Raw genomic sequence first — 26569 nt, 5'->3', positions numbered from 1 at the left:
CCATATCACTTCTTCCAGTACTGTCAAAGATTTTCGAAAAGCTTATTAAAACCCGTCTTTTGCAACACCTTCAACACAATCATATAATTAACCCAAGACAATTCGGCTTCCAAAAGAATGTAGTCACTATAGATGCAATTAATCTTTTGATAGATGATGTCATCTCAAAGATCCATAGTAAAAATAGAGTAGTAGGCTTATTTCTAGACCTCAGTTCTGCCTTTGACACAGTGGACCATGAATTGCTTATGAAGAAGCTGGAGTTTTATGGTGTGAGGGGCAAAACTTACGATCTCTTACGTAACTATCTCGAAAACCGTAACCAATACGTAGAAATAAAAGATACAAGTCATGGTTGCGTAGGATCCATTAAGTCTGCACCAGTGGAAGTAAAACGAGGAGTCCCGCAGGGGTCCATTTTAGGCCCTGTACTTTTTATTATATTTACAAATGATCTTGTTAAATTTATATCTAATGTAGTACCAAACTGTAATTTAATAATGTATGCTGATGATACTAATGCTGTTGTACACGCTAAAAGCTTAGTAGAGCTCAATGAATTAATCAATCTTGCATTATCTTCCTTTTATGAATGGTTTACATTTAATAATTTATGCCTAAATACCGATAAAACCCAAATCATTCTGTTCAAACAAAACTCTAAGAAAAATGACGAGCTTCAAATCGTTATGAATGGAACATCTATAGCAATAGTTGATGCTGTAAAATTTCTGGGTATACGTCTTGATTCCAAATTAAACTGGACACAAGAGCTGGATGGTATTGAGAACGCAGTTAGTTCAGCATGCTATGCCCTGAGAACGCTCAGAGATGAAATTAATATAGAACATCTTAAAATAGTTTATCATGCCCTGATTGAGTCCAAGTTGAGGTACAGTATTATGCTATGGGGAAACAGCTTCCAATATAACATCAATAGAGCTCTAATCGCTCAAAAAAGAGCGATTAGAATCATGTTTCGCATCCCACAAAGGACGTCTTGCAGGCAATATTTTGAAAAACTTGGCATCCTTACGGTGCCTAGTCTTTATGTGCTCTTATTACTCACGGATCTCGTTAAACATAGCTCAAGATTTGAAACTGATGAGGAACAGGAGTTGCGTAAAGCGTCGCGCACAAAAAATATAAAAGTTAATTTCCGTCCATCATCAAAAATAGAGGAACACTGTGTAAGACACCAGGCCGTTAAATTGTTTAACAAACTTCCTGTAGAACTTAAAACAATATCAGAAAGTAATATCTTTAAACACAAATTAAAACTGTTTTTATTGAGAGGGTGTTTTTATACTGTAGATGAAGTGTTCGATATTGTTTAGTCTCAAGTGTTGATTTACTTGTTTTTGTTTAGTTTTAAGTTTATGTGTAAAATGTATTTTCAAACACAATCCTGTATTGTTTATGAATAAAATACTATGACTATGACTATGATAGTATAGAGGGCTATTGCCAAAGTAAATTTTGTAGTCACGGTAGCATTACAGTATAAAACCAAGGCACTGTGAAACTACAAGTAAAAAAAAGACACACACCAGACAACACTATACTATTACCAAAAAGAATAGATAGTATAGAGGGGTCCTGTCATTGTCAATTTTGTAGTCACGGTACATTTACTGCCATCTATCGACACACTATTAAAACTTAAAATAAAATTGAAAATGTGTAAATTAATCAAAATATGTTTACGGATAAATGATTTTTAATTCTTATTGTTCCATACTGACCCATGTTCTTTCACTGATATGTGTTAAAATTAAATACGTATATCAAACGGTGTCAACGCCATCTAGCCGAAAATTAGCCAAAGGTAATGGCGCTATCTATTCGAGAAAGACTTTTTCTTGATTTCCGAGGCACGTTTTTTTCTTAGACGGAGTTATATATATCTCTGCTATTACTATTACTGTATTGTTTTACTTTTCTTGGGATCTAATTACGATTTTCAGTTTAGTACTAGCAAGCAAAGAGATGTAACTTCGTATAAGATGAATAAAGTCTAAGGAAAAAACGTGCCTCGGAAATCAAGTAAAAGTCATTCTCGAATAGATGCCGCACTTTTAAAAATAAAGGAATGATGTCTCCTTTAAGTAAAATGAGCCAGCGTAAGGATTTAAGGTATTTCCCCTCCAGGGCCCGACTTATCTTTCAACACTGTATAATACTAGCGACCCGCCCCGGCTTCACACGGGTAACGCACGACATTGCGCGACTGGCTTCGGCTAAGGCGACAACCATAGGTTGGAGCGAGAAATAGCGATCGGACCTTTCGTTCCCACGTATTGTGACAACCTTAGCCGAAGCCAGTCGCGCAATGTCGTGGTCAGGCCGTAAACCATAACAAATTATACACCTAAACCTTCCTCAAGAATCACTATTGATAGAACCGCATTTAAATCCGTTTAGCAGTTTTTGAATATATCGCGAACATATAGTCCTAGAGATAGAAGTAGATGTTATCATTTATTTCTCCAACGGACTTATGTAAAAGCGGGCGGGGCGGCGGAAAGCGCCGAAATTTTAAAACGTAACATATATAAGAACCTCGGTAGAGAGTACCATTTTGTACCATTTGGAGTTGAAACTCTAAGTCGTACAACGTATCAGCATTGCGATACAGCGAGGAACTGCCGCCAGCATCCTTGGTACAATGCCTCAAGGGCCTTCTTTAGATTTAATCTAGTTATTAATTTCTTTTAGTAATACCACTGTATATATCTAATTCTTATTGTGATGTTGATATATTTTTTGTTTCAGGTGGAAGGGGAGGCGGTCAATCGCGCCTGCGTTATCGCCAACCAGGTAATTAATAACTATTATTTTTTTTTTAAATAAATCTCTACGCTTTACGACAAAAAATCAAGTTCATTCCAGTAATGCCCTTATATAATTTTGGGAAATAGCTGATTTGAGCTCTTTAAACTGCTGGATCGATTTCTATCAAACATAGGTGTCAGTAGAAAAAGGCGCGAAATTCAAATTATCTATGGCAACTTAACCCTTCGTGCCTACATTTTTTAAATTTGCCGCTCTTTTCTGCTGACGGAAATGTCTTGACAGACTATAATTCAACAAATGTTTCTGCCTTAGAAGCTAAAACATTTAACATTGACAAAGCGCAAAGTGGACGCGTTCAGATTATTGATAACGTGTCGTACGGTTGCGTTCCTGAGGGCCTACCGCGAACTACGTTCGACGTTTTGCCTCCCTTTCACACTTACGTACGAATTTACAAGTGCGACAGAGAAGCAACTCGTCGAAGGTGGTTCGCGGTAAGCCTTCAGGCCCACAAATGGTCTCGCCGGAAGACCAGCGCTGACTTTTGGGCTAGCATTATACTGAGGGACCATTTCGTAGTAAACTAGTTATACTTTATGCTTTAAATATACTTTTTGTATGAAATGTACTTTTAGTTTGCCATGAATAAATGAAATTATTCTTATTCTTGACAGGCCAACTCGCCGCTATACATCGTGCACATGATGTCAAAAAGCGCTGTAAGAGCGCTACAGCAGGCCCGCGCTCGCCAGCGACAACCTTTGTACGGAGAGACCCTGGCGGCCACCGTCGGCACTGACGGTGAGTCTTTTAACTAGTTCCACAGAATAAATAATAGTACTAGGTACAGAAGACTCACTCTCTAACAAAACGCGTCTGTTACGATCAGGACAGATATGGCCGCTAGGTGGCGACTGCGCCACGCGCGGCTTATGGCTCGCCACCAAAATTGGTGTGGAACGGATGTACTTTTAGCTACCTGTTGCAAAGCGACAAAATCGCGGAGTGAGCCACGCCTGGTTTTTTTAAATGGGTCTACCCGACGCTGCCCTTGTCTGTGAGTAACTAGGTACTTATTGTTTAATGTCGAGATTACCATTTATATACCAGTCAGTAGTGGGCGCACAGATCATTCAAATATCAATATCAAATATCAACATTTATTCAGCAAATAGGCCACAAGGGCACTTTTACACGTCAACATTGAATTTACATAAAAGCAAAAATAATAACATCAACAATTTTATAAATTAAAACTAACAATTCAATCTAACGTATTACAATTACTAAGAGATGTATATGGTCTCTTAATGTCGAATTACATACAAAATACAGATAAAAAAACACACACAAAAAATCTATAATATTTAGAGGTGTAAATGTCTCTAGGTGTCAGAACTATAAGATTATATAGTTTATCAAGTTATCCTTAGAGATGTATAGGGTCTCCAAGAGTCAATATCCTGTATAATTAATACATTCATTAAAAGAAAAGAAACATACGAGAACAGAATGAGGCGTCTCACTGTAATTAATTAATAAAAGTTACTAAGTATAATAGCTCGTGTTAGCTTAACAGACCAGTCTCCACAAACAGCACCCGTTCACGAGTATGACGCGTATCTCAGCCATCGCCTCCCTCAACCTTCATTCGGGAAAGTGGCGACCCGATCAACAACGCCACCGTAAGCAAAGACTTTTAAGCGAGCATGACATGTTCAAGCTACCGGCCTATATTAATATTAAAATAGTAATAACATGTAGCTGTAAGACACGGCATTTTGTGCTCATATGTTACATAAAAAGACAGTAATATAGCTTCACATAATTACTAGCCTAAGTTGACTTAGAGATAAGTGTCAGAAACATTAAAAATATAGGTAAGTATGTACAATCAAAAATAAAAATCAAATAAATAAATATGTACTTAGAGATGTATAAGGTCTCCAAGTGTCCAAAACTAAAATTAAATTAAACAATATAATCATGCGAGAACATCATTGTCTCATGTGTCAATTCTACTGGACACTAGCATATTTAATTCAGTGTAAAAAAAAAAAACAATATTTATTTAATTCTTATTATACTAATGAAACCAATCAAGCTACCGGCTTAAAAGCATCTCTATCGTTTATAAAATCATTTACAGTGTAGTACGCCTTACATAACAAGGAGTGCTTAATGTGCGACTTAAATTTGTGAAGTGGTAAATTCACTACATCAGTGGGGACTTTGTTATAAAAACGTGTACAGTTCCCGACGAAAGACGTACTAACCTTACGGAGGCGGTGGGCGGGCACGGCAAGTTTATGTTTGTTTCTAGTGTTATAGTTATGGATATCACTGTTAACCTTGAATTCGTGGATGTTTTTCCGAACATACATAATATTCTCTAGTATGTATTGAGATGCAACGGTAAGAATGTTAACTTCTTTGAATTTCTCTCTTAGGGATACTCGAGCGCCCAGTCCATAGATGGAACGTACAGCTCGTTTTTGCAGCACAAATATTGTCTGAATATCTGCCGCTTTTCCCCACAACAGAATTCCATAAGACATAACACTATGGAAGTAACTATAGTATACCAGCCTGGCCGTCTCTACGTTTGTCAGCTGTTTGATTCTCCTCACTGCATAGGCTGCTGAACTAAGTTTTCCGGCTAGAGTGCCTATATGTGCATGCCATTGCAGTTTGGAGTCTAAAGTGACTCCCAGGAAAACAGTTCGGTCCTCAAATTCCAGCGTATCACCTTTTATTTTAATCTTGCCGTTATTTACCTGCTTGACGTTAGGTAGCGTAAACTTGATGCATTTGGTTTTCTTGGCGTTCAAAAGCAAATTGTTTGCCGTAAACCAGTTTACAATGGTAGATAGCGCGTCATTAATGCTCTCGAAGCTATTTTCCTTTCTGTCCACTTTAAATATAAGGGAAGTGTCATCTGCAAATAACACTATATCATGTCTATCTTGCACAACTTTTGGTAAGTCATTAATGTATACCAAAAACAGGAAGGGACCAAGAATTGAACCTTGAGGCACTCCGAGGGCTACCGGGGACCCCGCCGATTGAGTTCCATTAATAACTACTCGCTGAGTTCTATCCGAAAGGTACGATGAGACCAGGTCAAGGGCACTAGCTTTTATCCCATAGCGGCTTAATTTTCTCTTTAAATTTTCGTGATCAACGCAATCAAATGCCTTTGACAGATCACAGAAAATTCCAACAGCATCTTGAGCTTTTTCCCAAGCATCAAAGATGTGTTTTAGAAGTATTTACAATTTTGTTGTAAACTAAAATCATCACTACATGGCGACCTTGCCAGGCTAGTATGGTTCTATGTAGATATTATAGTTTGTTTTTTTAGCATTAGAAAAAAGGTAAACAATCTTGATATGTATTTTAATTGAAAAACACGTTTTAAACATAAGTCACGGCAAATATGTAACAATTATGAATGTAATACGATCATTTATATTCTTGTGCTACCATAAATAGTTACTGATTACTAAAAAGCGATTTTCAATTAAAAGACTAAAAAAACGAGTATAGCACAGAATAAATAATAGTACTGCCGTACAGAAAGGAAACTTCCTACAAAACCGAAGTTTGACAGCGGTTCAGGGTCGAATCATGCTGTCCCTTTCTAATATACTTTCCTATCTAATAACTATCCCTTTCGGCTATTAGGGTTGTCAAAATTAAAGCCATTATTTTATCTGTGGTCGTGCACGCAAAGGGACGTCAAGTTGTGTCAACCCTAAAAATTGCTCGGAGCAATGCTGAGCCGAGCGGAGCCGAGTTTGGCCGAAGTCAGGAGTTTCGCACCCCTGACTATAGTAAGTTTGAATAAGCATTGAACTAGCCTTATGTTGCAGGGTCGCACTACCGCAACGCGTGCTTCCGGCACGCCGCCGCGCACGTGCTGTCCCCCCCGCTGCGCCCCGACCCCTCCACCCCGCAGGCCATCGTCGAGGCCCTCGCCGAGTCAGTATCTGAATATAGTTTTCACCTCAGCAGCTCGAACAAGAGTACTTGGCTTCTTTAAAACAGCAAAATGCGATTTTGCTCACTGAGTCAAAATGCTCACTGAGTGAGACAAAATGTCATTCAAGTGACCATTATAGTCAAATGTCATTTCAACATGCGGGGTCTAATACAAGTTCGATATACTTGGGTTCTATTATCTCTGTCCCTCTAGGTATGTTCTCACTGCTTAGGGTGAAAAATTTTGTGTACTACACGAGATCAAAGTTATTTACATCTCGTGCGCTTTTGAATCCCTTACTACGCTCAAGATTCTAAATTAGAATCTTATTATAGAATCTTTCGCTTGCACGGGACTCAAAATAAGCACTCGAAGAAATATCAAACTTTGATCTCTTGTTGTACAAATAACAATTGTAGCTTTCTAATAGACCCCGACGGCTAATCCTTTAGTGCTATTCTATTAGAAAGCTACAAACTATAACAACACTGTATTCCATTACTATACGCATTACTTTATGGTTAATAGTTTTATGTGATGTCTCCTTAAGGTGGATGTCTAGGGATGGGATGCCGATTATCAGCCAAAAGATGGCGTCACTGTGCACGAATTGTGGATTTTCACTATTTCTCCTAAAATACAAAGTTTCATAAGATGTGTTGATATGTGCGAAAACTATAAAAAATACTACATCCAAATCGAGACATGTTCAACTCAACATTGTCTCATTTCGTTATTACCGGAATCCAACTGCAAAATATTGCAATTTCTTGCATTCACGCACACTTACGTACTTAAAGTCACCTTAAAGTCAGTGTCAAATGTCAGCAGATTCGTAATGTTACAGTAAAGTAACCTAGAGGGCGCAGCGGATGAAATGTTTATTGTTGAAAAAAGATTGGAAATTAAATAATAAATTCTTGTTTGAGCAACGATTAAGAATTACAAGGCATTCAGAAGCAACTAATGTTTTCGACCATCAACTGTCATGTGCTCGTGGCACCCGTAGCCTCTATTTTGAAAAAAAATCAGATTGTAGCTAAGATACATGGTTCAAACCCCGACAATGGCAATTTTTTTTTATTTTATAATTTTAACATTCTCTTTTGAATTATTTTAAGCGTATGTTATTCTTCGAAACTAAACTTACGTGAGTAAAACATTTTCAGTAATTTGATTATTTTTTAATAATATTATGGGAAGATATATAAAAGTATTTTTATTTTCCGGTTTTCAAAGGATATAAATAATGATTAAAATAATTTAAAAAAAGTCATGCATGAGGCTAATTAGGATCGCAGAATAGGTACATAAGAAGTCAACTATCGACGAAGTATAGCTGGTCAAGCAGATCTTGTCAGTAGAAAAAGGCGGCAAATTTGAAAAATGTAGGCGCGAAGGGATATCGTTCATAGAACATTTGGATTTCGCGCCTTTTTTTACTGACAAGATTTGCTTGACCAGGTATAAAATAAAAGTTTCCAAAATTTTATTGAAATGATATACCTACATGAAATAATCAAATACAACACATTTACTTAAAATAACTTTTAAAATAAGGCATATAAAATTACCAAAAAGATGAAATAAAATAAATACAAAAAGAAATGAGTCTTTGTTCGTGGTTTGAACCCTGTCATGCTGTTCAACTTGTTAGACTTATACTCAATAGCTAAAAGCCACTAGACCATTTGACCATAGTAGCAACGGGCGAAAAATGCCTTCTTATTTAAGTAACCTATTACTGTCAAAAATATCAAGTTTGAATTGATTTGAAATATAATTTTTCATTGTCGACTTATTGACATCCAACGTTGCGAGCATGTTGTACTTTAAACCATTTGGCAACGTCGCACGCGGGGAAATCTTCTGAAAATGTATGTCCTTTTATATTTTGATATTTATGGATATATGAGGATTCTTCTACTTATGTTGCAAATTGATTAAATTATCGAGAGACAAGAACAAGAAATATGATTCGGTTAAATTGTGTTCTAATGTATGGGGAAGACAAACTAATTATAGCCAGCCTTTTATGAATGTAGTATGATACCTTAGGGTATGGTGCTTTACGCACACTAGCGTCCCTTCCCCTCCCCCTGACGCAACCCCCCCTTTTTGCATGAAATATGTCCCGGTTCACAGTTTTTTACATTTTTTGAGGAAAGTATATATTTTAGGAAAAAAGTGTCAATGAAAGAAATAATCCTTAATAAATTCTTAATAAAAAAGGTCTTATTCATTTTTTTATATGATGCACCTAATTCATGTATTAGCTTGTCAAAATTCGAAATAACATAGTTTTTACTTAGGATTCGAAACTCATTTATTATACACAGTGTAACACGAGGAACCCGAATAATTTTGACAGCGTATTCCTGATCATATTTAGAGACAAAAATGTCCTATAAACTTTTTTGAAATGCGGCTAGTTTCAGAGTTAATACCAATTTAAAAAAAAAACAAGTTTCTATTGTTACATAGTTCAAAACGCCTTTTTGATGGCGATGTTGTTGTTTGGATTTAGTCTAAATATCCCTATTGATATGTCAAAAAGTGACAATTAAGTAACACGTTGCAAAAACTATGTTTTACGAAAAAAAAGTAAAAATCCATGTTAACTGACAAGTTTACCAATAACATTTACTTTTTATGTACATACATATATAATATATATATTCAAAAAATTAAAAAAAAGCGGCCAAGTGCGAGTCGGACTCGCGTTCCAAGGGTTCCGTATATTACACAATTTTTAACAATGTATTTTTTATTTTTTATTTATTTATTTAGATATTTAATTCAGGGAACAAGGCCCATATTACAAATACCTTACAGACTAACATACATATGTATTTTATAAACTTAAAACTAAACATTATTTATGCGAAACGTGAGTGAAATCTTTAAAAAATCCGTAGGAGTCGGATCAAAAACTGTAATTAAGTCCGACTCACGCTTGACTGTACATTTCTAATAGGTTTTCCTGTCATCTATAGGTATAGACCTATTTTATGTATTTTTCAAAATTTTAAACCTTGTAGTTTCGGAGATAAAGGGGGGGGGATAGTCATTTTTGCCTATTTTCTTGAATAACTTCTAAACTGTTTATTCAAAAATTATAAAAAATATATATTTGAGATCCTTACAATAAGCTCTTTCATTTGATATGTAACATGATATAGTTTGAAAATTTTTATTTTTGAATTTTTTCATTTACCCCCCAAAAGTGGCCCCCATGTTTAAAATTCATTTGTTTACAAACTTACATATGTGTATCAGATTTCAACTTGATTGGTCCAGTAGTTCCGGAGAAAATCGGCTGTGACAGACGGACAGACAGACAGACGCACGAGTGATCCTATAAGGGTTCCGTTTTTTCCTTTTGAGGTACGGAACCCTAAAAACAATAAAAAAAATTGTTTTCGGCGAAATTGACCTAAACTCATACATACATTTTTTCCTTCTTTTGACCTCAGAAATAAAATCTTTCGCATTTCTTGAGGACACCTTGTATAATAAGTGTTATAAAATGAATATAACCTTTTTTACTAAGAATTTAATAAGGAACTATTTCTTTCATTGACACTTTTATCGTAAAATGTATACATGAGGTCAAAAAAAGGAAAAGATGTAATTATGTGTTTAGGTTAATTTCGCCAAAAAAAAATTTTGTTTGGTTTTTTTTTTTAATTTTATGAATGAATTTGTACATAAAAATTAAATGCTATTGGTAAACTTGTCACTTAAAATGGTTTTTTTTTCGTAAAACTTAGTTTTTGCAAAGTGTTACTTGTCACTTTTTGACATATCAATAAGGATATTTAGACTAAATCCCATAGTAGCAACATCGCCATCAAAAAGGCGTTTTGAACTATGTAACAAGAGAAACATGTTTTTTTTTTTAATTGGTGTTAACTCTGAAACTAGGCGAATTTCAAAAAGTTTATAGGACATTTTTGTCTCTAAACGTGATCAGGAATACGCTGTTAAAATTATTCGGTTTCCTCATGTTACACCGTGTATAATAAATGAGTTTCGAACCCTAAGTAAAAACTATGTTATTTCGAATTTTGACAAGCTAATACATGAATTAGGTGCATCATATAAAAAAAATGAATATGACCTTTTTTATTAAGAATTTATTAAGGATTATTTCTTTCATTGACACTTTTTTCCTAAAATATATACTTTCCTCAAAAAATGTAAAAAACTGTGAACCGGGACATATTTCATGCAAAAAGGGGGGGTTGCGTCAGGGGGAGGGGAAGGGACGCTAGTGTGCGTAAAGCACCATACCCTAAGGTATCATTCTACATTCATAAAAGGCTTGTAATTAGTTTTTCAAAAAGCACAATTTGGCCGAATATATGAAAGAGGGTCATTGTTGTTGTAAAAGGTGTGCAAGAAATGATACGTTACTGCACTAGAGCAGTTTAGGTTCCAATTCCAAGTACGATTTTATTATTCTTTTTACAATAAGCAATTGAAATTTGGGTATAAATGGATTTGTTATACAATTTCCATTCTGATATTTGACTCCCCATTCCATAAATTACTTTTGGCCAAATTGTTAATTGAAAATACCTACTCTCAAAAATACCAACTCTCAAAAATACCTACTATAAAAATGTATTTAAAAAAACACATGCATTTTACTTTCCTCGTATGCGAAATGAAAAGTAGAGTGTTTTAACTCGGGTGAAAGGCAGCATTTTTGAAAAAAAACCAGGCAAGTGCGAGTCGGACTCGCGCACGAAGGGTTCCGTACTATAATGCAAAAAAAAACAAAAAAAAAAGCAAAAAAAAAACGGTCACCCATCCAAGTACTGACCACTCCCGACGTTGCTTAACTTTGGTCAAAAATCACGTTTGTTGTATGGGAGCCCCATTTAAATCTTTATTTTATTCTGTTTTTAGTATTTGTTGTTATAGCGGCAACAGAAATACATCATCTGTGAAAATTTCAACTGTCTAGCTATCACGGTTCGTGAGATACAGCCTGGTGACAGACAGACGGACGGACAGCGAAGTCTTAGTAATAGGGTCCCGTTTTACCCTTTGGGTACGGAACCCTAAAAGTATCATCTACTAATGTTATTGTTATGCACAAGCAGAAGATATTATAGAATCTTGTTTATTTACAAGAAGATGACATTTTTCTCCACATACCTATAGTAACAGCACCAGTCATGGGACATTTAAGAAGAAATTTGGAGTATTTATGATATTTCCCTTATACATGTAACTGGTCTACCGCTTAGCGTGAAACCCTTAAAGCGTTTGTGTCACTTTTTAGTACAGGTACTAAATGTGGCGCCAAGTTTAAACACTAAGTGCAGGCTAGAAAAGAAAGTACGTTAAAGAAAGTGCGAGAATTGTACTTTTTTTCCTAGTTTAAGACAATATCAGACAAAATTCGGTTTATGCGCAGGCGGCAGTTGAAATTTGAAATTCGCTGAATTTACGACAGAGTATGTTCCTGACGCCATAGAATATAAAGTAAATAGCCAAAGTGTTTTCTTTCTGTTGATATTATTACTAGATGAGTTAGATATTGTTATTTTATATAAAGCTCATTAAATCATAGATTGGTTCTGTGTCAAAAATTGCGAAATATATCTTGTCCCATTTTTGTGACATTGTCGATAGTACTGGTAACAAAGTACCATTTAGCACGTCCTAAAAAACGGACAGTGCCGGCTTGTGCGGAGACAAGATTGTGACAGAAAACGGACATTGCCATACATAGGGAATATACTTTTTTTTCATTTATCGTCGTTTTATAGGCTATTGTTGCGTTGGAGTTACGTTATACATAAGTATATGTGTACATTTTTTTATATTTTAATTTCAGGTGGTTCCACCATCTGACTCAGAAGAGTGAGATAGCAAAAAAGACGACAATGACGAAATTTTACTAGAGGCAGATTGTACATCTGCCTTGCCCCAATCTGACTCTTTTTCAGCCAGGTCACTTTCTAAGAGGATGTCAAATATAATGGACAAATATATGTTCATTTATGAACACGCGTGCTTTTATTCCTATTGTCATGCTATTAAAGTTTGGTGCGCTTCATTGTGAATAGCACTGTCTGTATTTAAATATAATTTCGAAGTCTAACGTGGTCCTTGTGGGAAAAAAAGTTGTTCATAATAATCGACCTGATGACCTAAACACGACCTGTCCTCTAGTACTCCATCTACAAAACTTAATTCCTCGCCATTAAACGCATAACTCGCTTTAGTATTCAAATTATTGACACGTCTTGAAATGTCCTACGGTTAAAACCTATTTCAAGTCGATGATGAAGATGCTACAGTTCCTGAGGCCTGTAAAATGTAATCTCTACGAAATTAAGGAGAGTAAATAGCTAATTTCGAATCTAGTCTTTCATATGTCGGGCAGACGAAGCAAAGCATTTCTACTAGGGTACAAGAACATATTATTATAGCTGATGATGTCAAGCACCGCCAATTAAAGCCTGCGGTCTGGGAGCATGACATAGATAAGACTCTGGTTCTCGCCAAGGAGGAACCTTATATTCCCAAAATGTTGCCAGAGGCCATTGAGACTGAAAAATATCTAAACTTTTACTGGAACTACAGCTACACTCTACCACCAGCTTAAGTTCCAGATAATTCGGGTAATAAGAAAACAAGCAAGACATACAACTCTGAGACCATAGTGATAAACGGTGTGGTCATTTAAGTAAAGTAATATTACTTACAATAATTGTAATGTGTAACTAGCTTTATGAGCCTATTTTCCATGTATACGTAGCTTTAAAATGTATATTTTTTGTTTAATATACCTGTACTTGGGTCGTTTTACATATCAACACTAGAAGTAAATATGGTATTATTATGTTTCCCATAAGTTTTTTCTTCTTAGTAATCGAATTAAACATTTTTTTCAAACATTCATTAGTGTTATTGAAATAATTTTAAATTTTCTTGCCCTGTAATTCTTTAAAAGTTTTTATATTTTTAAACTGTATAACGGCATTGTCCGTTTTTTAGGACAACCTTGGGAGCAATCAATATATAAGGTTCGTGGCAATGTCCGTTTCAACGGACGTCCTGAAAACCCTACTTTCAGAATGCTTTTAATTTTTTTTTCTTAAATATAGTACTTTTTTACTCATTACTATCCCCAAAAACATTCCACGTGATAGGTGGATACATTATTTCATGTCTTGCCATGTTAAGGGTTAAAAGATGAAAGTCCTATCCGTCTTTCATGTTTTAGGCGTGTTGTATCAAAGATATTGCAATGAGTTTCCACATACTTAACAAATTAAAACTATGTTTTTTTCTTCTCCAGTCATGGACACCAAAGCTCCAGTAATGGGCCCCCAGTAATGGACGTGGATCCAGTAATGGGCCCCCTATAATGGACATTGCTCTATCAGTATAAAATATTGAAATGGGGTATAAGTTATGGCAAAAAAATCAATTTTTGGTATAAGCTTTTATCGATGAATGTATTTTTCTTTCCACAGCCAATTATTATTGTATTAGATCCATCGAGACAATTCTAATATACCTAACACAATTAGTTAGGGTTTATTTCGATAAAATTCCCATGGCCACCTCCTGTCTCCATCATAAGATCAGGTCGATGTTATCATATATAATATTGCATTATCATCAGATTTGCATACTTAATTACGTACTTACAAAAAAATTCAATTGTATCGGAAATCGAAAAGTGGCTCAAATTCAGTTACCAAAATTTGACCCACACAAACTAACAGGGCAAGTTAAATAAAAGTTTGGAAAAACGATATTAATTTATGCGAAGTCCGAGAATACCTCCTGGTTGACGTATTTCGTAACTACATTTTACTTCTGTATTGTTTAAACATGAAATTATGCCATGGCAAGCATTATAATGTCAATTGTCCCATTATAGGAGGCATGCAGTTTTACAGCTCCTATAATGGGATTGGGCCAAATACCACTATTTTTTTTACATCTGTGGAGTCACAACATAGTGTGTTGTATACATTATCTCATGGTAAATGCAATTAACAAAACACATTCTAGTTTTCATCGAGTATTAATTAATTAAAATTTAATAAATTAACTCACCTCTCTTAGCGAAGTTGTTAAGAATTCGTAGTGGTATTTTTTTTCAGTGACACGACAACTTTTGGGTTGACGCCAATTTCTTAAAAAATAACCAAATTTAATGAAACTTTAAATTGAAACAGCTCTAAGACTCATATTTATGATAATATACAGACAGTGTTTATAAACTATTTTTAGATACTTATTTTAGAGGATTTGTGGTTTTTTGTCCCATAACTGGTTCCACGTCCATTATAGGGTCCACTACTATATATATTTTTGAGAAAAATATAGCTAGGTATTTTAGTTTAAAAATCATTGTTACAATAAATATAGGCTTTTCCAGAGAACATTTACCGAAACGAAAGCAGAATTCACAAGGGTTTTCGGTGGACGACCGTAACGCGAATGATTGTTTGGACTGACCTTTCTATAAATATATTAATGTATTTTATTGTGTAATAATCATAATAATTATTAAGTTATATTAAATCTGGGAATGAAATTATATCAGAAAGGAGATTCTTAAATGAGTAGGTATACTCGTAACATGCTTTGTGCATTAAATATACCTCCCTCTATTGAGTGAAAATAAAACAAAATACACAGGTAATCTGTGTTGCGGTTTTAAAGTGCCATCTGTTACACCTTTGACAAATTAAAAATGATTGCTTGTCAAATGAAGTCGCCATGTTAGAATTACACCGATACTATAAGCATCACTCACACAAACAAGCAATGAGGCAAAATTTTACCAATATTCAAAGGCTTTTTTCTTAATAATTTTAATCAAAATCTAGTATTTTTTTACGTTCTGCGAAGACAGAAATATATATACTACCCAAACATTACATATACAAGTGAAGAAACCCTATATAATAGGAGCTAGGGTGCCAAGAAAGTTGTATGAAAATCGAGCAAGGAGAACCACCTTAACTGTGAAGCGTTGGTGACCGCGCGGTAAGAGCGTGTAACTTTCAATCCGGAAGTCACGGGTTCTAACCCCAACTCGTACCAATAAGTTTTTCGAAACGTATGTACGAAATATCATTTCATATTTACCAGTCTCTTTTCGGTGAAGTAAAACATCGTGAGGAAACGGGACTAATCCCAACAAGTAGTTTTCCCTCTGGGTTGTAAGTTCAGATGACAGTCGCTTTCGTAAAAACTAGTGCCAACGCCAATTCTCGGGATTAGTTGCAGGCTCCTATGAGCCGTGGCAAAAAGCCGGGATAACGCGAGGAAGATGAAGACGTCTCCCTAATTCATCATCATTCGCTTGCCCTTATCCCATTAATTTATGGTCAGCGCAGCATTACTTTTTCTTCCACACCTCTCTCTCGCCCGTCATTTTATCATTCACTTGCGTTCTTTTCATATCATCTCTCACACAGTCCATCCACCTTTTCCTCGGTTTTCCTCTCATATCAATTCCCTCCAAATTCATTCGTAATACCTTTCTCGTCACATAACTTTCATCCCTCCGCATCACATGCCCACGCTAGGCGATTCGCTCTTAATTGTAATATCAAAATTCCACTATTTTTCCCCAGTGACCACCTCCAGCTGATCGGCAGCGATAACTGCACCTTCCACGATAAGGACAAAGAATTGGGCAAGGGCAACTTCGCCAAGATCCCCAACGGGGTCAATGGGGTCGAGGACCGCATGGCCATACTGTGGCAGAAGGCTGTCAATACTGGTAACTAAATAAAACAATGAAATATAGTTGGTCAAACCAAATTTGTCAGTAAATAAGAACAAACAAAATGTACTCATCCTTTTCTTTTGAGTGCTAGTACTAGTGTAAGACAAAGAAAGAATGATTCTCTCTGTCTATGTTTGAAATGAGACAGTCCTTGACAAACTATATTCTTCTTCTTCGTTACACTCTTGACAGAGTGGCCGTGGTACTTATGTAAACTTTTGAGCGACTCGTTTAACGACACGTCGCCATTCCTCCCGTAGAGCTGCTTTCCGTGAGCATTCGCTTACTGTGGCCGACACACTGGCTTTGATTTGGTCGGTCCATCTCATTGGCGATCTTCCTCTAGCCCTGTCACCTCAAACTGTCAAATATAAAGTCAAAGTATAATTCCAAATTTTCTGTAACTTTTTCGTACTCAGTTTCTCAAACCTTGTTTGTCAAATCTTCCAGGCATAATGGACCCGTGCCGCTTCGTGGCCGTAACCAGTTCCACGGCGGCCAAAATCTTCAACTTGTGGCCGGCCAAGGGCCGAGTGGCCGTGAATAGTGACGCGGACGTTGTCGTGTGGGACCCGCGTCTCGAGAGGACTATTACAGCCGCGGCGCACAAACATGCCATCGACTTTAATATATTCGAGGTAAGGTTCAGTTTGGCTTGGTGGCCCATGAGGGGAATTTTTTATTTATTTATGATTTAAATATGAAACAAACGGTCATACAAAAAACCGTTCTCTTAAGCTAGACCTATAGTTTCCATTTTTATTAAACATATATTTATATAGAAGCACGAATAAATGATTAATGTTTAATAATTTTGTGAATGAATTTCAGGGTCAGCACGTGGTGGGCAGCCCGCAGTACGTGATCGTTAACGGACGAGTGTGTTTGGACGACGGCCAGCTCAGGGTCGTTGAAGGTAATAATTAATATAGATGGTCAAACAAATCTTGTCAGTAGAAAAAGGCGGCAAATTTAAAAATGTAGGCGCTAAGGGTTATCGTCTCGTAGAAAATTTGAATTTCGCGCCTATTTCTACTGACAGGATTAGCTCGGCTGCCCTAAGCAGAAAACAAGTATCTCGGAAATTTTCAAAAACGGGTTTTTTGGATTTTCGGAATCTACCATTTCAGGCGCATCTTTCACCAAAAAAATAATTGTAAAATAATGTGTAGTTTTGGAAATATTCATGTTTTTAAAATCCAAGTATCTTTTTTTGACCCTGTCTTCTACGCTAAATTCAAGATATGTCCCATTTCTACGCTAAATTCAAGTAACTAAACAGAGATACTTGTGATTCATATAGTTGACTGAAATACTTGAGTTTAGCGTAGATGTTCGTAACTGCGAATCGGTTTATTACAATGGTAAAACAAGTATCTCCCAACAGAATCTGCAATTTAGGTTAGAAATTAGTTACATAAGTTACATAGATTCTATAGTTCAACTTACGGCTTGTGAAATAGGCCGTTTAACCCTCTGAGATCCGAGGACGGGATATCGCGTCGGTGGAAAAGTTACCTCTAAATCTTTTGAATGGATATCGTTCTTATTTCCCAAGTCGCTTGCTAGTTACACAAAGTCCGCTGGTAGTGGGATGCCAATGCTTGAAACATTTGTTAGCGGAAGTGTAAAGCTATTTGACTCCGGTCCGCTCTGTTCGTTACCTCAACTTTGTTGGTTAACAAGGGCCTACCGGGAAACGCGAAAATCGAAATTTAGTTATCTGCCTTTTTATCGCTCGAATATGCAAGAGTGATAGAGAGGTTAGATAATGAAATTAGATAGATAGATAGATAATCTGTTTATTTGTTTGCCACAATACACACAGAATAATCAAATACAAAAATGACAGAAAAAAGAACAAAAAAAAAAACAATCAATATTTAGAAAAAACAGAAAATACAAGCACAAATAAGAGTAAGACAGATTTTTACAAAAATAGAATAAGAAAGAAATATACGTATAAATATTGATTCACACAGAAGGAATGTTGTGTGCGTCGCAGCAAAATTAGGATTAAATTAGGATTTTCTTATTTCGCGGTAGACCCCCAGATTGTGATGGATAGTGGTAGTGGCGCCCCCTACGCAGAGATCTTCTTTTTAGTTGGACTGATGACTGACGGTTCTATCAAAACGGTTTTTTTTAGTTTATTTTATATTTCAGGTCACGGCAAGTTCCTGAAGACCCCCGTGAACTCCCCGTACGTGTTCGGCGGCGAGGAGGAAGTCGACTCTGCGCCCGCGCAGCCGCTGCATGTGGATGTAGCTCCCAGACACGTCAGCGTCACCAACGGGACGCCCACACCCGGTAAATCCTTTATTTTCATTATTAATATTATACGAAAATAAATTGGGGCTTTATATCACAGAAAGGTCTATGCTTCAAGTGCAATAAGGACTTTTTTATCTGAAATTCCAACAGAATTTCTGTTAGAATGGTCCTTATTGCACATGATGCACATGAAGCAGAAGGACCTTTCTCTGATGGAAAGCCACAATTATAACATCGAAGACTAGGCTGGAGCGGGCAGCGGAGCCAAATGCCAACGTTAATAAACCTGATAATAGTTATTTGTTTTACAAGGGGGCAAAGTTGTTGTCTTGAGCGTTGCGAGGGTTTCAAAGCACGAGGGTTAAACAAAATTTGCCCCCAAGTGAAACACAAAATTTTTCACCACACCAACCCGAAGCAAATATTAAACGTAAAATATCAAACTAAATTAAATCCAAATGAATGTTATTAAATATTTATCATCCAAAATCATCATTTAAAAGTCAATTCTACCAGCAAACATAAGAAAACAACTCAAAATTTGCATTTGATGACTTTGCCTCACATGTGAATAAAATGCAACTTTGCTATCAGTTTTTGAAGTGCAAAGTAAGCCGTTCGGAGCTGGTGTGGTCAAAAAGATAATCACGGTTCATATCCCGGTCGATATATATAGTTCGTTTTTTTTAGCATTAGAAAGAACTCCACAGAAGTAAGCGTACAGTTTTTATCAGGCTCTTTTATTGTTAATAATTATTGAATTATCTAATGTAGCACGGTCAATACATATAATTTACTTCAAATTATTACCGCTAAAAGTGCCGGATTTGGAACCACAAGCTTACTTCTGCGAAGTTCTTTCTAATGCTAAAAAAAACGAACTATAAGTCCCATCTTCTCTGTCCAAAAGTGTTTGGAGCTCGCAAGTTCAGTCCACTTACACATAAGTAGCTAATGGTTTCTAGACCTATGAGAATTCACAGTAAGCATTCTAACTAGTGTCAACAAGGTATAATATACATTTGCCAATAAGTTTTGAAATGCAAAATGTATAATGATATATTTATTTACAGAGGCACTGAACAACCATTTGGAGGGGTTGTCGGTGACGTCATCCGGGTGCAGCACTCCCACCGGACGAAAGATGCGAGAAACCGGACAGAGGAACCTGCAGAGCTCCACCTTCTCCATAAGCAGTAAGTTACCCTTTATCCATAGTATAATAATAATATTATACTCCGCCTGGTACTTTCTTCCCGTCTTTTCGTGGTCACGTGACTGACACAAGCCTACGTCATCATGCGACAGCGCTATATGATAATATACGATAGCGCTATATATAGCGGCCATGTTATTGTGACGTAGGCTTGTGTCACTCTGGGAAGAGTAGACCATGTTTTATTAGACTATGCCTTTATCCATATCATAGAGAAATATAGTAAGAATAGAGTGCTCACTCCATACATCAGTTTTGGTACCAAAACGACTATTATTTTCGCAGTCGACATCTAGCATCGAGTAGCGGAATTATCAGTACCGCTACTTGACATTACATATTGCTGCGACCAAAAAGTCTAAAGGTAACATTCCATTTCTGACCGCAGCTGCACTACTAGTACAAAGTTACAAACGCGTCGGTGTTATTGTCAATTTCCATAGTAAAATGAGTGGTAGTGCTTCTGTCGTTGGAAATGGACTGTCACATTAATGCTCAACAATTTTCAGCTAATATTAGGTATAACCGGATTAACCGGAACGCTATTCAACTCCTTCTGCTTCTAATTAATATTAGTTGTAAATTGTTCAATACAATTTTCGTGAGTCGCCACACGAGAGACATCTAGTATCGAGTAGCGGTACTGATAATTCCGCTACTCGATGCTAGATGTCGACTACGAAAATAATAGTTAGGGTGGTAATCCACTTGTCAAACTTTGTCCAATGTCATTGCGTCTCACTCTCTCATTAAGCAAAATGTGAGACAAAATGAGATATTCAAGTTGATAAGTAACATGTACCTTTGTTCATTGCAGAGGAGGTCGAAGGGCTGGACACGAAGACTTCAGTCCGCGTGCGGAACCCCCCCGGCGGCAAGTCTTCGGGACTGTGGTAGAGGACCCTAGGGTCCGCGGGTCAACCAGACGGGTAGCTCAGGGAAGCTTGTGGAAAAACTTCATATACACTTTTATTGCTTGAGAAAGGGTTAAACTTCGTATGTGTCTCAACGGTAGCATGATTGATGCAAATTCGTGCTGGAGAGTAATTTGAAATGACTAAATTCTGGTTGTGAAATATATCGGCATATAATGTAGTTTACAGTACATATGGTCCTACTTTACCGCTCTAGGTCGGTAATTACCACAAAACGTGCATATGAGGGCCATATATACTGTACAACGTTGTACATTACACGTGCGAAAAGGTAATTCGCAACTCGTGTCGATTTAAAACACTCCCTTCGGTCGTGTTTCAATTTATCGACTCTCGTTGCGAATTTCCTACTTTTCGTACTTGTATCGTATAAATGTACTATGAACTGTTACTAGCACCAGCGTTGTGAGTTATTATTGGAAACAAGAAATATCTATGTATGACCGACAAAATGATTTTGATTTGATTAGTTTTGAACAAAATGTAAAACTTTACTTTAAAAACATTGTTGCCATCAAACCTAGGAACATCGAATAAGTAGGTAAGTATATATAAATAATACTGTAATTGAGTTTTTCCACAAGTTATGCAAGTACCCTCAGTGTTAAGGTATTTCTCTATTTCTATTTTTAGTCAGTAAGTAATCGCAAAAACATTTCTGCGTAGGTATTGCGACCAAATATACCTACACACTCGAAATCTCTTCATATACTTATACAAATTGTGTATAAATATGAAACTGATACTACCTATAAATCAATGATTAGGGCGGTATTCCACCTGTCCAATTTATTTGTCCAATGTGTATTGCGTCTCACATTTTGCTTAATGAGAGAGTGAGACGCAATGACATTGGACCATAGACAAGACATCCTCCAGACAGCATAGTAGCGCTACCCCCTCTGCCACGCATACGGTAGTTTTACTCCATTTTCGAGTCGAAAGTGTCTGTGTGACGCCCGTGTCTTTTAACGGACCAATCACGGCACGGGACTCGCTCACCTCGTCCCGCGCACCCCAGTATTTTTGGCAGCATCGGTTTCATGAAATAATTGCTCTAAACTCCGTCTAGAGGATTCCTAGTCTATGCATTGGACAGATGAAATACCACCCTAAGAGAGACTGAGATAGGAATAGAGAAGTGTGCACTGCACTTAAGAACCAATTTCGATGTAAGTCGCAACCCAAAGCTTAGTAAAGATGGATGTTAGGCTAGCACTAGTGTAGCGCGATAAATGTTTAACGCAATATTTATACGTTTATACATAGCTTGTAATGGATGTCATAGCTTTATTTATGAGCTCTGTTCAAACTTTTTCAGTGCCATTCAAATATGTGACATTAATTTGTTGTATTCCTTCACATAACTAAATAATTATTAACTGTAGAAGAGTTGTATTGAGTTCTAAGAAAAATTCGTGTCACCAAGTTTAGACAGCTAAAGTAGATCGTACTGTACGACGGTAAAACACAAATTTTTGACCAGTTACCGAATAATGTACAAAGCCGTATATATATATTTACATGAGACGTCAAATTCGGAACAATAATTTTTGACTTCAAATCTCATCTACTATTAATAACACTTTATGATATTATTAACCATTTCCTTATACATTTCAATGAAAGAAAATGGAAGATAGTACATTTTTAATTCGATTATTAATTGAAAAAAAAAACGTCACAAGCGGATTAAATTGTGACTTGAGAACAAGTTGCATATAGTCAGACCGTAAAAAGTCTGCAGTGATTTTGATAGCCCACGCAGTGCAAGTATCATTGTAAACGTCAAACTTCTATGAAATCATGATGTATACTTAACACTTACACTGCGTGGGCCATCAAATCCGCTGCAGACTTTGTTTGGTGCGACAAATCGCTGGCCCAATATTACAGGGTTCTATGTCTCACTTTTATCGAACTGAAATTTGAACCCAGTGACATTAAGTCGAATTTCAACTATCTTGAAAATGTAACATAGAACCTTGTAATATTGGGCCAGCGATATGTCAACTCACAATCTTAATAAGTACTAAAACCTACTATATAATAACATAATAAGGCAGACATCTATTACAACTATTTCGACAGTTAACATAGACTGATTTATAACTTTTAACCCGACTAGATGGATATTCATTGTTTTGTATCGAAAAGTATTTAACGATAGGTACATTAACCCGCCAATGTGACAATGGTATTATGTTCTTCCATGTTTTACATAATAGTGAGCATATAACAGATGAACACAGTTAAAATAGTTATTTACTATACAAGTGCGGAAAAGAGGAAATTCGAGGGCATCGACACGAGTTGCGAATTACCTATTCGCACGTGTATCGTAAAACGTTTTACAGTACATATGGCCCTTTAAACTTTTGACATCGCACGCAAAGTGCTATTTTACGCACTAGTGCGGGAGAATAGGATCATATGTACTGTAAGTACTTTTTCTGTGTCAATTCTGTAATATATGCTATCTATTGAGATTTAGGTGTCAAACTTACCAATAGATTTATTTATAAGAACCTCTTTGACATTTTTATAAGATTGTTAACCGATATTTATGGTTTACTGACATTTATATTCCAAAAACCTGGAACCTAAGTACTAGGTTGTAAATGTTTAATATAAATCCCTTACTAACCATCCTATTCACTCCTTATAGCACAGTTTGCTAATTTTATTATTTAAGTGTACTTTGATATCAACAGATGGCGTTAGTGCACAACGACGTGCGAACTTGAATTTAATATAAATGGCATATTTATCGAAAATATGTCTTTTTATACGACTGCCCAAAAAAAGGGTGTATTGTTTTTAAGAAAGTCGAATCCAGAGGTTTAAAATGTTCGATTACAAATAACCAAAAATCTAAATCAAAGAATTCACGTACTACTAGCGCCATCTAGCGAGCCTTTATTAAGAATTTAATACGTTGTGTTGTACTGCCGCACAGATGGCGGTAGTGATCGGGCATTACCGCTATTTATTTCATGTTATTTACATATTATTGAACGGTACTTTGCTTAATTTTAATCCGTTTTAAGTACTTCACGTTTTTGTTACGAGGTACATGTTTGTATGGATTTGTATGATGATTGTATGTGCTTGGATAGCCTGTATTTAGGTAGTAATGTTAATTTTAAGTGACATATATTTGTTTTAATTTAAAGCACTTATAATTGTTCATAACTATTTTGTAAGTTTCTTAAATAATTGAGGCTTGGTTTAAATGCTTGTCTATTGCCTGGAAGCAGATTTTAATTTAAAATATCCAAATCAGCACTAAAATTATAGCTTTGTGATTTTACCTAAAAATCTTTCAAATTTCAAAAAATTTGACTATCACTTTACACACTTGGAATATTAAATTAACACAAGTTTTTCACCAAGAAATTTTAAAATAGTAATTCAGATCATAGATAAACTAAATTCAAAGGATACTACTAAATAATTTTGTATCTAAATATAAAATCTACAAGCAAGCATGTTTTGTTTATCTGGTCCTATCTATACCTAGTAGTAGGGTTAGTAAGGAACACAAATGTATGGAAGTGCATGCACTTTAGTCTCAGGCGATGCCGCTTGGCACGATTGTTCCTTAGGTCAAACAAAGTTGATCTGGCCCGGTAGCCAGGAGATCGTACCATGCAGACCCCCCCAAAAAGGGGGGGGGGGGGTGAAAGGGTCGGCTCCCAGGTCCAATCTATGCTATATTCCTTCCTAGTCTTAGCAACTAGGTCAAGTTATATATCATTTTCGTATAAATTAGGGACGAGGAATTCATTTTTGAAATTATTATTATGCCTTTCCATACAAAAAAAAAAGATTTTTGTACAAAACATGAAAATGTTATGTAATTATTTGTGAGAATTTTGGATGTTACAATCACAGTGTGGCGATTTGCACTAGATAAAAAATTGGACGATGTAGCCCATGTATTCTTTATTTTGGAAAATATCACTGTAAAGTAGGCATTCATACATTTTTATGTAATAAAAAAATAAATTATAGTGCGTGGCGGTAACGATTTCCATACAAATGGAACTATGCCCAAAATCAAAGATTAAAAATGTTTACTAAAACACTGAATTTGACATTTCAAAAGTTTAAATATAATGTTTGAATAATTGTTCCATGCGTTTTTGCCTTTTTTTGGTACAAATTAGTTGTTTATATTTTACTTCCATAAAACTTTCTCCCCCCCTATTTGCCCCCCTTAAGCGTTGATTTTATAAAATTTTATTTTATCTTAAACTTAAACCTGTTGCATTTAATTGATGTTGAAAATTTCAGCTTTATATCTTCAGGGGTTTAGATTGTATGATGTCTGGAAGTAAGCAGAGTTTTGTTAGATATTATAATGTATGGGATATTATGAAATAAAATGTCTTTAGCTCAAACACATGTAGATCCCAAACTACTGAACATTTTAACCTGAAAGTTTGAACATCGATTAATTACAAAAGGTATAAGTTAGTTATAAAAACAAATTTAAAAATATCTACCCTTAAGGGGGGAAATTGGGGGGAGAAAGTTTGTATGGAAGAAAAATAAAAACAACAAATTTCTACCAAAAAAGGGCAAAAACGCATGGAAAAATTATTAAAACATTATATTTAAACTTTTAAAATGCCAAATTCAGTGTTTTAGTAAACATTTTTAATCTTTGACTTTGGGCATAGTTCCATTTGTATGGAAATCGTTACCGCCACGCGCTATAAATTATTTTTTTACTACAAAAAAATGTACAAAATCCCTACTTAAAAGTGATATTTTCCAGAATAAAGAATACATGGGCTACATCGTCCAATTTTTTATTTAGTGCAAATCGTCACACTGTGATTGTACCATCCAAAATTGTCACAAAAAATTACATAACATTTTCATGTTTTATACGAAAATATTTTTTTTTGTATAGAAAGGCATAATAATTCTTTCAAAAATGAATTCCTCGTCCCTAATTTATACGAAAATGATATATAACTTGACCTAGTTGCTAAGAATAGGAAGGAATATAGCATAGATTGGACCTGGGGAGTCGACCCTTTCACCCCCCCTTTTTGGGGGGTCTGCATGGTACGATCTCCTGTCTACCGGGCCAGATCAACTTTGTTTGACCTAAGGAACAATCGTGCCAAGCGGCATCGCCTGAGACTAAAGTGCATGCTAAATGACCTTACTGACCCTACTATAGTTACTCATGTTACTTGTATGCAAGCTTAAGGAATACGCCAAAGTATTTGAATAAGTACCTTGCCTACTATATAGAATTGATTAATTTCACTTTTCTGGTCGTCTGAATTTGTGAGTTGGCTGTAAGGTCGACACAACAGATCACCAAACCAGATGCTACCAGGGTCTGACTAGTGTAAATAATCCAATAAAAAATGGTAGACTATAAATAATTATAAATATTACCAAACAAATTGGACTTTTTAACGACTCTAACCTAGTCTTGCAAACGGCATCACAATTTTACGGCATTTTAAACATTTTTACATTTATTTTCTAAATGTATCTCTATTATGCATTGTCACAAAATAAACAATGTAATCTCTTGAAAGTGTTTTTTGTCC

The 26569-nt window shown here is 35.8% G+C and overlaps 1 protein-coding gene across 3 annotated transcripts in view; it reads left to right on the top strand.

The window, feature by feature from the left end:
* LOC134675428 (dihydropyrimidinase 1) overlaps positions 1-26569 on the top strand; it is a 181309-nt gene that overhangs the window by 54447 nt on the left and 100293 nt on the right. For 2 of the 3 annotated variants that reach the window (XM_063533691.1, XM_063533690.1), the window contains 9 exons: positions 2776-2820; positions 3471-3597; positions 6672-6780; positions 16408-16556; positions 17013-17200; positions 17394-17478; positions 18729-18872; positions 19910-20032; positions 20870-24008. In XM_063533691.1, coding sequence (XP_063389761.1) covers positions 2776-2820; positions 3471-3597; positions 6672-6780; positions 16408-16556; positions 17013-17200; positions 17394-17478; positions 18729-18872; positions 19910-20032; positions 20870-20949 — 1050 coding nt within the window. In that variant the 3' untranslated portion in view covers positions 20950-24008. Of the gene's footprint in view, positions 1-2775; positions 2821-3470; positions 3598-6671; positions 6781-16407; positions 16557-17012; positions 17201-17393; positions 17479-18728; positions 18873-19909; positions 20033-20869; positions 24009-26569 lie in introns of those variants that run through there. The other variant, XR_010099738.1, reaches the window with a different exon arrangement.

Source organism: Cydia fagiglandana, chromosome 22 (genome assembly GCF_963556715.1).
Source record: "Cydia fagiglandana chromosome 22, ilCydFagi1.1, whole genome shotgun sequence".
Lineage (NCBI taxonomy): Eukaryota > Metazoa > Arthropoda > Insecta > Lepidoptera > Tortricidae > Cydia > Cydia fagiglandana.
This window is presented reverse-complemented; position numbering and strand designations above follow the sequence as displayed.